The sequence below is a fragment of the Cololabis saira genome, chromosome 22, assembly GCF_033807715.1.
Source record: "Cololabis saira isolate AMF1-May2022 chromosome 22, fColSai1.1, whole genome shotgun sequence".
Classification (NCBI taxonomy): Eukaryota; Metazoa; Chordata; class Actinopteri; order Beloniformes; family Belonidae; genus Cololabis; species Cololabis saira.
Window position 1 is genome coordinate 11443102 of NC_084608.1, and position 13423 is coordinate 11456524.

At 38.4% G+C, this 13423-nt stretch overlaps 1 protein-coding gene across 1 annotated transcript; it reads left to right on the forward strand.

The window, feature by feature from the left end:
• Positions 1–718: 718 nt before the first annotated feature.
• thtpa (thiamine triphosphatase) lies at positions 719–6479 on the forward strand. The gene is made up of 4 exons (XM_061713383.1): positions 719–817; positions 4856–4925; positions 5124–5621; positions 5729–6479. Exons 2-4 carry the CDS (start codon positions 4856–4858, stop codon positions 5827–5829), a joined length of 669 nt encoding a protein of 222 aa, XP_061569367.1. The 5' UTR covers positions 719–817; the 3' UTR covers positions 5830–6479.
• Positions 6480–13423: the final 6944 nt, after the last annotated feature.

The following is a 13423-nucleotide window of genomic DNA, read 5'->3' on the forward strand; positions in this document are numbered from 1 at the left end:
TATATATATATATATATATATAAATATATATATATATAATATATTGAAAAAAAAAATATATATATAATATATATATATATATATATAATATATAAAATATATATATATATATATATAAATATATATATATATATAATATATTGAAAAAAAATATATATATATATAATATATAAATATATATATATATATATATGTGTGTGTGTGTGTGTGTGTGTGTGTGTGTGTGTGTGTGTGTGTGTGTGTGTGGGGCTGATTATATTTCAGAGAGTTCCCTTTAATTTGAAACCCTTCCTCGTTTCACATTAAAAGTGAATAAAAAACGAGTCCCCATTCTGCCTTTTTAGATAGCCTCAAAAGACTGAGGTGAGTTAATTAAAGCTGAATGATAATAGAGATAGGACCACAAAAACGGGGCTCCTGTTCCTGAATTATGGCATGTTTCCGATCAAATAATAGGTGTGGCGCATATCAACATTCCAGTATGTGGAATAAATATTTATGAAGGTTTTGAGGATTAAAGCCGCACCATCTGTGTGCGCTGCGCTGCCGGGACAGGAAGTGATTAACGCCTGAATTATAGTTCCGCGTTACACCAACGCAGAGCCTACGCCGTAGAGTACGCGGCGACGCGCACCGTACGCCGTACGTTCTGCGTTGGTGTAACGCGGAACCATAAATCAGCCTATATCCCCGCACTGTTAGGTGGCTGCCGCTCCGCCTGAGCAGAATCAGCTCTGCTGACGTGTGTTGTGGCTGATCGGGCTGACCTATCGCTGCGTTTTTGACGCCGAATAAATCAGACTGAAAGACTGTGAAGGTATGCGGGAGGGGAAATCACTCCAATCAATACGCCTTTTAGCGTTTCTGTTTTTCATTTGGACGACTTTAGAGCTGGAGTCCGTACCACATGATTCGTGAATGGTTTATAAGTCAGGTGCGATGGACTACTGCTATGCGGTTGTAATTAAGCATTTAAATTCTTAACAATTAAACATTTTTACTCTTTTTTTTTTAAATGGGATTCAAATTGATAGTTAAACAAAACCAAGCCAGTCACGATCCAACACACTTGCTACGTTTATTGCAATGCAGAGGAGCAAGATCTCTGCTGCAATGAAGTTGATAGTTTAGTCAGATTAATTTCTATAATATAATATTTACACGTTGCTTTGCATCAGACAGCCAATCTTTCATCTCTTCTAAAACCTTAATTTTCTGAAGAAAAAAAAACTATAACTATTGCAATGAAGTTGAGCAATAGAACTGCTCAGATCTTTCTCTTTAGTTAAATAATATTCTTTTACACACACTCTACTTAAAAATGTGTACACAAGAAAGAATAAATCTGGGCAATTGAGACATTGTTTGTATTTATATACAACTTTGTTTAGATATAGTTTAATTTCAGTTTTTAAATTGAATACATTTCATAATAATAATAATAATAATAACAATATATGTTATTTAAAAGTGCCTTTCATAAAGCCCAAGGACACTTTCCAACAAACAGATAAAACAACAATGGATATAATCAGTGTATAGTAAAAGATGAAGAACGGTGTAGTTGGACTTGAAGTGAGTAGGCGGATGAGTCTTCAGTCTGTATTTAAAAACTGGAAGAGAGTCAATATTTTGTCTGTCTGCTGGTAAGGAGTTCCAGAGTTTGTGAGCAGAGCAGCTGGAAGCTGCCGCCCGTGGTGCTGAGGCGGGACAGTGAGGGGGATGGAGGAGGAGGATCTGAGAGAGCGGGCTGGGGTGGGGATCTGGAGGACAGATAAAGTGGGGCGAGGTTATGGATGGCCTTGAAGGTGAACAGGAGGACTTTGTAATTAGTGCTTTGGCAGACTGGGAGCCGGTGGAGCTGCTGCAGGATGAGGGTTGATGTGATGGAATGACGGGGTTCTTGTTATGATCCGGGCTGCAGAGTTATGGACCAGTTGGAGCTTGTGGGGGAGACCAAAGAAGAGAGAGTTGCAGTCATCGATACAGGAGGTGACGAGACAGCAGACAAGGATAGAGGCCGTGTGGACAGCGAGGGAGGAGTCGACAGCGACAGTGTGCTATTGAGAATGACACCCAGACTCTTAACCTGAGGGAGGGGGAGACTGAGGAGCTGTCGATGGTAAAGGAGAAGCTGTCAACTTTAGATAATGATGACTTTGTGCCAATGAGGAGGAACTCTGTTTTTTCACTGTTTAACTTTAAGAAGATTGAGGTTAAACAGAATTTGATTCCGGATAAGCGGGATGTGAAGGAGGAGGATGGGAGTATGGAGTCTGGTTTACTGGAAATGTAGAGCTGGGTGTCATCGGCGAAGCAGTGAAAATGGATTTTGATTTTTATCGTTTTTAATTGTTTAAGAATGTTGGACAATGTAAGAAATGGAAGAATTTACGACCCCAATTCCAATGAAGTTGGGATTGGGGTCGTAAATGTCAGTACAAACAGAATTGAATGATTTGTAAATCTCGTAAACCCCCATTTTATTCCCAATAGAACCAAAAACAACATCAGATGCTGAAACTGAGACATTTTGCCATTTTTATTGAAAACATTAGCTCATTTTGATTTTTAAGTCAGCAGCACATCTCAAAAAAGTTGCAACAGGGTGATTTTTAACACAGCTGTATAATAACACACAACTGTAAATGCCTGGGAAGTGAAGACACCACTTGCTGGAGTTTTAGGAAAAGGACCTTTATCCCATTCTTGTCTGATGCAGGATTCCAACTGCTCAACAGATCGGGTCAAAAGTCATTGCCGGATTTTTTTGTTTTATGATGCACCAAATGTTTAGTCTTGGTAAGAGGTCTGGACCTTAGGCAGGCTAATTTAGCACCCGGACTCTTTTCATGTGAAGCCATGCTGTTGTGATGGATGCAGTATGTTGTTGAGCACTGTCTTGCTGAAATATGCAAGGTCTTCCCTGAGAGAGATGTTGTCTGGGTATGTTGCTCTAAACCTGTAACCCCACATTATCAGGGACGCAGGCTTTTGAACTAAGTGCTGATAACAAGCTGGATGGTCCCTCTTTTATGTATTCTACAAAACAAAGCATCAATGTTTTGTCAAATCTGATGTCAAATTTTGATTCATCTGACCACAGCAGTTTTCCATTTTGCATCAGAGAATTTTAAATAAGCTTTGGCCCAGAAAAAACAGCCGTGTTTCTGGATTGTGTTTACATGTAGCTTCTTCTTTGCATGATAGAGCTTTGAGCTACATTTGTGTTGTGCATGGTGAACTGTGTACACAGGCTGATCTCTGGAAGTGTTCCTGAGCCCATGTAGTGATTTCAGCTAGAGAATCATGCCTGTTCCTATAACAGAACCACCTGAGGACCAGAAGATCAAGAACATCCAGTTTTGACCTTGGGCCTTGTCCTTTACACACAGAGATTCCTCCTCATTCTTTGAAACTTTTGATGATATTATAACTGTAGAAGGCAGGATATTCAAAGTCTTTGCAATTTTATGTTGAGGAGATTTTTCCTGAAATAGTTCCACAATTTTTATGATGCAATTTGTCTCAGATTAATGAACTTCATCTTTATTTATGAGAGTTTCAATCTCTCTGGAATTATCCTTTTATATCTAGTCATGTTATTAACTTTTGATTAGTTGTCAGATGATTCTATCGTTGTTATGAATTTGTGCCAGATACTTTTCCAGCCTTCTGTTCCCCTCTTCTAACTTTTTGGAGATGTCTCGCTGCCAACAATATCCAAAATGAGTGAATATTTTCATAACATGAAGAAAATAGCTTAATTTCAACATCTGATATGTTGTTTATGTGCTGTTGGGGAATAAAATAGGGGATTATGAGATTTGCCAATAATTGGATTCCATTTTTATTTACACTTTACACAACCTTCCAACGTCACTGGAATTGGTAATGTAATTGTAATTCCCACTATAGAAATTAGCTTTCAACTTTTTTCACTTGTTTTCAAAAGATATATGATTAAGTCGGGTAGGCAAGTGAAAGTCAGGTTGGCATTTTGACAGACAATTTTTAAAACTTCATACCTAGTAGGTGCTGATTTTGACAAAATGCAATTTAGTAAGCAGTAAGCCGACGATTACATCGTCTGCAGTGTGCTCACAATACCTGGATGTCCTGCTAGTTCCTGAAAAATGTCCACTATGTAACTGACCAGTATATCTTCCCAACTGTATCTCGTAATGCAATGGAGCAGTGGTTCTCAAATGGGGGTACACGTACCCCTGGGGGTACGTGAAGGCACTCCAGGGGGTAGGTGAGATTTTAAAATATACATATATTTAAAAAGTAGCATCCATGCAAAAATCCTTTAAAAATAAATATTTCATAAATAATTGAGGAAAATATAAGTCTAAATTCATAAAATTAATTCTATCTTCAGGAGTAGGCTATTCAACTTATTATCCTAAAACCGCAGAGTATCCCCCACATCAGGATGGTTCCACCTAACCTGTCAATCACCTGGCTTCACCTGTCAATCACTTGGACCAACGATGGAGTCGTGGTTGAAGCATAGCAGCAATATTTTTATGTTTAATAAATCAGTTACTGATGGCACAGTGCTCTGTTTTAGGTCTTTTTTTTACAACCAAAAGTGCTTTTCGCTGGTTAGGGGGTACTTGGCTGAAAAAATATTTCACAGGGGGAACATCACTGAAAAAAGGTTGAGGACCACTGCAATGGAGCACTGTAGTGGAAACTAAATGGGCTGATCACATGGCCTGCTTCTGCTTTCCAAAAGCCAGCAGAGAATGCCGTATCACAATTGCTTCATCAGCGTCACACTACATACGAACAACAATCACCAGAGCAGTTGGTTGCTCATCTGCTGCTGATCTTACTGTTATTTCAGATGAGTGTGGAAGTGGAAAGAAAGTTTTTGTGCAACGCTGGCACCATGAAGACTCTGGAAGAGTTTGGGGGTATGTATTTAATTTGTCAAGTACACATGAGCACATTTACAACTGAACCATTTAGCAGTGATGAACAACCACTAACATAAAGGCACTAATTGCTGCACAACTACTGTGATAACAAGACATCTGTACCTTTTTGATAATTAAGTTTAATGAGCTGTTACAGCCTTGTTAGTATTAATTTACTCTTCTTCTGTTCTGTAGTTTGCGTTGGCCAGCAGCAGTTCCGTGACCAGTATTTTGACACCGAGAAGTTTGAGCTGACTTTGAGAGACATGTGGCTGCGTACACGGAAAGGATGCTGGGAGCTCAAGTGCCCGACGTTAACAGTCAACGAGACGGAAGAGACAACAGGAGAACAATCTCGGGCAGCAGCGCTGTGCAGTCATTATAAGGAGATAACCAGCCTTCCTGAGATTCAGCAGAGAGTAAAGGAGGTCATAAAAGATGTGTGTGTGGACGGAGAGACGGAGCTGGCCCCCTCGCAGGAAGATGAGTCCTGGCATAGCAAACTGAATCTGGTATGTTTTGCAGCGTTTACAACAGAGCGCCGGTCATTCACTTTGGAGGAGGAGGGGGTGCGGATAGATCTGGACCAAGCTGACTTTGGTTATCATGTGGGGGAGATAGAGGTTCTCATACCAGAAGGAGGAGACTTGCAGTGTGCACAAGAAAAGATCAGAAATGCAGCTCAAAAGCTTGGTGAGCTCAAAGCTTTTAAACTGGCCATTATTGTCACGATACTAATGTGCTTATCTGTGACAGGACTTTTGCATGTAGTAACAATTTTCTTTTTTTCCCCTCTTCAGGCCTCAGTGAGGATGAGCGAGTTGAAGGAAAAATGAATGTTTACCTCAGAAGATATCAACCAGAGCACTATGCAAAACTTCTGAGTAAGCATATTTTGTAAGGGAGGATGTGCTTCTCTGGTAATACAATAGTTTTTGAGCATACATTATAATCTCTGTAAAGTTATGGTGTTATTCATTTCACAAGCTAAATTAATTTCATGAAAATGCACTTTTCCTTCGGTTCTAAATATGCTCCAAATGAATTTCAATTATTCAAGACATTTAAACTTTAGAGAAGAGTATTAAAGACTTGGAGATCCCACATCCTGTATGTTCCATAGCCGCGGCTCCCTGAACGGTTTGTGTGCTACTTATCTCAACCAAGGGTTATGGTTTGTTTGGCTGTAATATGCAATGTAAATTTACACACTGGATGCCCTAATGTCAATTTACCACTAATGATGTCTGCGTTTTGTGGAAGAGTTGGTCAATCTGTGGAGGACAACATGTGATAAAGGTTATTCTTAACACTCATGGGAAGCGTGTGGCAATGAATCCGTTGCTATTATTGCATACTTTCTGTCTTTATTGTGGTACACTCTGAATGTTGTCATGATTAAGTTATTTCAGTTACTTGAATGTTTTGTGTAATATTGTACCCAATTATATGCAGAGTTTCTTTGTGTTTTGCTTTTCTTTGCATGTAATTATTTTAAAAAGCAAAGCCACAAATGCAGAGGCAGCGTAAAAAAAACTAAGTGCACTTTTACTTCATGAGAATTAAAAATGTCTTTAGCAGTGGGGTGGTACATTTTATCTTCTGATCATCGTTTAGTTTGACAACTTTCTATAAAAGAAGAAGTTTTGGCTTTCTCTGCTCTGGAACATATAAGTGTGTGTTAACCCAATGCCAAGAAGGAAAGAGATCAACAAAATGTGGCGTCCCATTTATGACGGATGAATTATAAAGCCATTTTCAGTAATTTTGGAGTCTATCACCAAATAGTGATAAAAATTATCTCTAAGTGGAAAATATTCAAGTCAATTCCCAATCTTCCTAGGAGTGGACATTCCAGGAAGTTCATTGCTAGGTCGGACTGTGCAGTGTGCAGAAAAATCACAAGAAACCAAAGATATGCCTATCAGCCTGTTACATTTCACAACAGTACAATTAGAGGAAGACTATCAAATTATGGCAGAAGGCAAACACGCCACATCTCATACCAACTGTAAAGCATGGTGGAGGAGGGGTGATAATTTGGGTCCAGAGCACACGCAGTCACTGAAGTGACAATGAGCAACTCTATTTACCAAATGTATTCAAGAGTTAAATTTGAGTCCTTTTATGTGATGGCTAAAGCGTGGCCTAATGCAATAGGATATCGATCCCGAGTACACAAGCAAATCTACAACAGCATGGCCCATAAAGGAAAATATCAAGATGTCTCAATAGACCAGTCAGTCAAGACCTACAGTAAACACGGCGCAGGGAAGTTAAGAGAGCGGCGTATTAACACATTCTTGCAAACCTTGATGAACTAAAGTCACGTTGTGGACTGATCATACATTACTCATTAGTTTTTGCTAAACAAGTAACAATACAAGGCAATGTGTCACATACATGTATTGTTGATCATGTGAGGTTGTACTGTATTTAGCTTATTTTATGACATGATAAGGTGCAGGGATTTTATTTTCTTAATTATGTCCTAATACATAAACACTTAAAAAGAAGGTGTACTGCATATGCTGCAGCCCACAACCAACTGGGAGCCTCTCAGACGGGCCTAGCAGTTTAACTTCATGAATTTCTAGTATCGGATCCATGGTGCATGCTTGTGCTGCAGTCCGTCACATACTCGATGCCATTTATTCACTAAATAAATATCCATTTGATGAAAAGAGCACTTTAACATAACAAGGACGAGTTTATTGACTCATGCCTCAATACGTGGTTTTAAGTTGGATTTAGATAAGGAGTGGTGGAAAAGTGTTAATTTAAAAATGTTTGGATTGCTGGATAATGGTTTATTATGAACACACAAAAGAGCTAGGAAGTGAGGTGTTATGAAATGTTCGGATGCATTGTGAGAGATGAACGGTGAATTCTATTGAATGTGGCCTTGTGCTTTTGTGTAGCAAAATTATCGAATCACATCATGCCAGGATTAGTGTACAGAGACTGCAGGATTCATCCGACTTTGCAGCTGTGAAACATTGCACATTTATCAGAGCACCATGACAACCACCAGGCTTATCAAGGTTTCCACACTGACAGAAAAGTTTCAAAGTATCTTATTATGAAGCCTCACCTTGATAACTCACTGTTTTCCTCCAAATAAAATTCTTTCACATGATACATAGAAATTAGAAGCAGAACAGACACTGAAGTGACACGGACAAGGGAGGGGAGAAGAGGATTGCAGGACAAACTGTGCCACAACAAATAATATGAGTTGTGACCTAATTTAAGACAAAGTGGCTATTTTAAAAAGCAGGAAGTGTATCTTAATGATGCAGTCAGGCTGACAAAGTTCTCTGTGGTGTATTTTTAATGACAGTCCAATGGATACTGATTAAACGGAGCTACAGATTAAAATACACAGCACGCACAGCAATTATGACCATAATTGACTCAAGCCTTCATTTGTCACACAAGCCAATGATGTTATCTAAGTGCTTTTGCATAAGAATTGCACTGAAGATATATCGAATCATGAACTTAACAGACTATAATACCATAGAAATACATGTGGACATTTAAATATGTGTTTCTAAAGCAGCAATCGGAGCAGGTAATTGTCTGCTTTACTTGCGCTCTCAAATTTACAAAAGCATGAAGCAACCAGACCTTAGAGAATATTCTGTTTGATTTTATTTTTTTTTGTGTGCACACTTGTACTTTGTGTCTGTGAGAGAGGTCGCAGTTGTTCAGCTTCTTCGTGCGCCTGCTTTATTTGATTCCCGTGTGTTAGATTTATTTATCGTTAGTCTTCTGTTTCAATTGTTGATTTTGCAAATTACTTTCATAGTTTTGGCACTTTCATATTATTTAATAAGACTACAATTACATGCCATGGTTTGTTTTACCAACCTCACAAAAGCTAAACACAATCAACTATTTCGACACGAAAGTATAGCTTGAAGTCACTACTGCAAACTGATATTCATTGTAACTAAAGAAAGCCATCAAATTTAGAGCAGCTACAGTAGTTTGTGCGTTGCTAGAATATAAAGCCAACTCAGACACAGTGTTGATCTGGTCTTCAGAATAGCTTCTAATGTCAGAGGACGTTAGTTTGGCACCTGAAATGCCTCCTGCCGTACAAACCATCTCCAGTGGCAATGAATAAAAGGGGTCCTTTAAGTATGACGCAAGACCTGGATCTAAACACACAACTCAGGCAGATGAAGAGAATCCGAGTTTTTATTAAATTTGAATTGAAAAAAGACACAAAAAAAGTTGCTGTAGGAAAGAAAGAGAAGGAATGTTCAGAGACGGAAAAATATCCAGGAAGGTAATGAAGCTGGGAATAGGAACTGATGAACAGACTAGGCTGTGTGAACAGAAGGACAAGCAAAGAGGGAGCAACAAAACCGCCCACACACTAACTAAAGCATACATTAATGAAAGACAAAAACAGGAGCTTAACAAAAGCAATGAACATGAAGCAGGGTTATAATAGTTTTGAATTTTTCATTTTAGTTTAGTTTTATTTCGTTTTGACTTTTTCTCATTCATTTCAGTTAGTTTTAATTCGTTTTTAGTGTGGGTTTGCTAATTTTTATTAGTTTTTATATTTTCAAAAATGCTTAGTTTTAGTTTAGTTTTTATTAGTTTTAGTTTTAGTTTTAGTTTTGACGTCACGGACCGTGAGGCGTTAAGGTGCCGTAGCTGCCAGTTGGAGATAAACGGCCAGAGCAGAATAAATTAATCATACCAAGAGTCTTATATTGACAGGGACGAAAACGGAGGAAATTATATCTATAATTTCAGTTAGTTTTAGTTAGTTTCATAAACACACAATATAGTTTCAGTTAGTTATCGTTTTTGTCTTTTAATTTTCGTTTTTATTTAGTTCAGTTAACGAAATAGTTTTTTCAATTTTAGTTTTTCGTTATTTCGTTAGTTTTCGTGAACGATAATAACTCTGACATGAAGTAGAACAATATGAAAACTAGAAAACTCCAGAGAAAACTACCAAAATCTGGACCAAAGCTCCAAAAGATTAAGCCCAGAGCTCATGGCAGACCCTTCCTCAAGAGGACTTTTACTGTTTCCTAGTTTGAGGAAAAATTCCTGTCGGACGCTCAGTGGCACATTTAGTCAATCATCAATTTTGCTTGACATTTGAGTATATTCTGTTACCTGTATTATCAGTGTTTTCTTTCATCACAACCCAGAAACTGCAAACTTGCACAAGCACCTTTTTACACATGGCAGACTGCACATATTGTTGCACATTTAAGTATTACACATTCCTTTCAAACCCAACTTGCACTTTATTGCATTGTTCTTACTTACTACTAATATTGCTCTTCTCACTTAGTTTTTTTTATTTTTATTATATTACTATTTTATATATTGCTGTTTTTTGTACATTTTGTACACGGCCCGTGGACAGTTTGCTGCGTTTTCCTGCCCATCTTGTGAGCATGTGACAAAAATCTTTGAATCATCTTTTTTATGATGAAATAAGAACAATAAAAAAAGTTTTATAGTGAATGTAAATATAATGCAACTAATGCACCAAACAAAAAACAACATATCTTTTTTGTTTGTTTGTTGTAATTCTTTTTGCACAAAAATAACACTGCAAAAAACACGTGCAGATAACACTAAAGCCCTCCTACAGTTTCCACGTGTTTTAGGAAGATATGTTGTTGTTATCTATCGTTAGCCCTTGATGGGCTGATTATCATCAGGTGTGCAGTCCAGGTTAATGGGGAACTGTTCCCAGTTTGCTGGTCTGGAGCAGTCAGCTGTGTTAACACAATGCCAAGAGGGAAAGAGATAAGCAATGATCTCGGGGAAGCAATCGGTGCAGCATGTCGGTATGGAAAACCATGATAAAACTTATTTCAAGCAAGTTTGAAGTTGACTGTGTTACAAAGAAAGATTTTTCAAATGAAAAGTACTCAAGACAGTTACCAGTCTTCCTAAAGTTTTTATGGTTTGGGTTTTCTGTAGAGTTTTGAGTTTAATTTGTTCTGTTTTACTTTTCTTTACTGTTCTTTAGTTTTGATCTTGCGTTTGTGACCTGTTTCCTATTTTATTTTAAAAGACTGCGTCCTTGTTCTTTAGTTAGTTTAACTTATCTTGTTCCCATCTGTCCTGATTTTTTCCACCTTTTATGCTTTTGATTCCTGCCCAAAAACGCTTTTTGTTAAATAAAATAATTTTTTGTTTTGCGAGTCCTGCTGCATCAGTTTCCTGCATTTGGGTCCTGTTAACCTCACCACATGACACATTTAGCACCAAGGTCAAACCATGAGCGAGAGAGAGAACTACATCCATGCTGACACTGACACAATTTGGAAGGGTTGCCAGGAGGAAGCCTCTTGTGTCTAAAAGTAACATGGAATCATGAGTGAGCTTTTCAAAACTGCATTTGAACAAAGTAGATGATTTTGGGATCAATATTGACAGATGGGACCAAAGTAGAACTGCAGTCTTTGAGTTGACCATGAACACCTCTGTACACCAGAGCATTCTAGAGGGAAATCTGAGCTCATCCGTCTGACAGCTAAAGTTTGGTTAAAATCGGGTACTTATTTGGCCCTTGTAATCTTTTTTGGGCTGCCTTTTTGTCTAAAACAAAATATCATGGTGAAAATTAAGTTGTACACTAAGGCCCACTACAACCGACTACTTTTATCCTTCTTTTTATAATGGAAAAACACAGGATTAAAAGAGAGAGAGGATGGTAAGGCTGTGATGCTCTCGTGGGCATTAGATTTTTCTTTTTTTTTTGGCTTTGACTAAACATTGCTGTCATGTTACTACCGTACTACTACTACTGTCATTTAGCAGATACTTTTATCCAAAGCCACTTATATCTGAGAGAACAGCACAAGCACAAAATCACATAGGAGGATCCAGCTGGATCAGTGCTGGTCAGACTGCTGAGAGTCCAGTTGGGCAGTGCTAGAATATGAATATATATATATATATATATATATATATATATATATATATATATATATATATATATATAAAAGCTACGTTTAAAAGTGCGTGCAGCTTACTAGATGCACAGGACAAGTTTCACAAATGCACACACTGTTTCACAAATGCACAGGACAAGTTTCACAAATGCACACACTGTTTCACAAATGCACAGGACAAGTTTCACAAATGCACACACCGTTTCACAAATGCACACACCGATTTGCAAATGCACACACCGTTTCACAAGTGCACAGGACAAGTTACACAAATGCACACACTGTTTCACAAATGCACAGGACAAGTTTCACAAATGCACACACTGTTTCACAAATGCACAGGACAAGTTTCACAAATGCACACACTGTTTCACAAATGCACAGGACAAGTTTCACAAATGCACACACTGTTTCACAAATGCACAGGACAAGTTTCACAAATGCACACACTGTTTCACAAATGCACAGGACAAGTTTCACAAATGCACACACTGTTTCACAAATGCACAGGACAAGTTTCACAAATGCACACACTGTTTCACAAATGCACAGGACAAGTTTCACAAATGCACACACTGTTTCACAAATGCACAGGACAAGTTTCACAAATGCACAGGACAAGTTTCACAAATGCACAGGACAAGTTACACAAATGCACACACCGTTTCACAAATGCACACACCGATTTGCAAATGCACACACCGTTTCACAAGTGCACAGGACAAGTTACACAAATGCACACACTGTTTCACAAATGCACAGGACAAGTTTCACAAATGCATACACTGTTTCACAAATGCACAGGACAAGTTTCACAAATGCACACACTGTTTCACAAATGCACAGGACAAGTTACACAAATGCACACACTGTTTCACAAATGCACAGGACAAGTTACACAAATGCACACACCGTTTCACAAATGCACACACCGATTTGCAAATGCACACACCGTTTCACAAGTGCGGGTGCGCTCTTATGATTGGCTGAAACAAAGGAAGACATCTGATTGGTTGCAGATCCTTCTGTGTAAAAAAAAACGTATTTGTGGATCGAGTCATGTCAGGGGAGTCTCAAAAGTCACACGCAAATCCAGCGCAGATCACAGACAAAAAAACGTTTGTAAATCAGGTTATATTTGTGTGTGCATCAAAAATACATTTGTATATCTTGTCCTACGCACGTGTGAATTGTTCTGTGCATTTGTGAAACTTGTCCTGTGCATTTGTGAAACGGTGTGTGCATTTGCGAATTATGAGAGTGTTCTAGCTCCATAAAGAAGAGCTGAGTCTTTAGCTTGCTCTTAAAGCAGCACAACGTAACTTTCAGCTTTTCTGAGTTTGGCGGCATCTTTTGGACAAAAGCGGTATTGTTTTACCAGAAAGAACACTACGTTTCCCATGAGCACCAGCGCGTACTGCCGGAAAACTCCTGTCCCGTCGCTGCATTTGTTTTGATAGAAGACGGGACGCTTTTCTGTTTCACCAAGTGAACAGAAAAAAAAGATGTTAAACTGCTGGAAAGGAACTGGAATTTACCGGGATA

What these genes read in the sequence shown, in the direction of transcription:
- thtpa (XM_061713383.1), top strand. Translation starts at nt 4,856, where the DNA reads ATGAGTGTGGAAGTGGAAAGAAAGTTTTTGTGCAACGCTGGCACCATG. An exon ending in GACTCTGGAAGAGTTTGGGG is followed by an intron (nt 4,926 to 5,123) that starts GTATGTATTTAA and finishes TCTGTTCTGTAG; the next exon opens with TTTGCGTTGGCCAGCAGCAG. An exon ending in AAATGCAGCTCAAAAGCTTG is followed by an intron (nt 5,622 to 5,728) that starts GTGAGCTCAAAG and finishes TCCCCTCTTCAG; the next exon opens with GCCTCAGTGAGGATGAGCGA.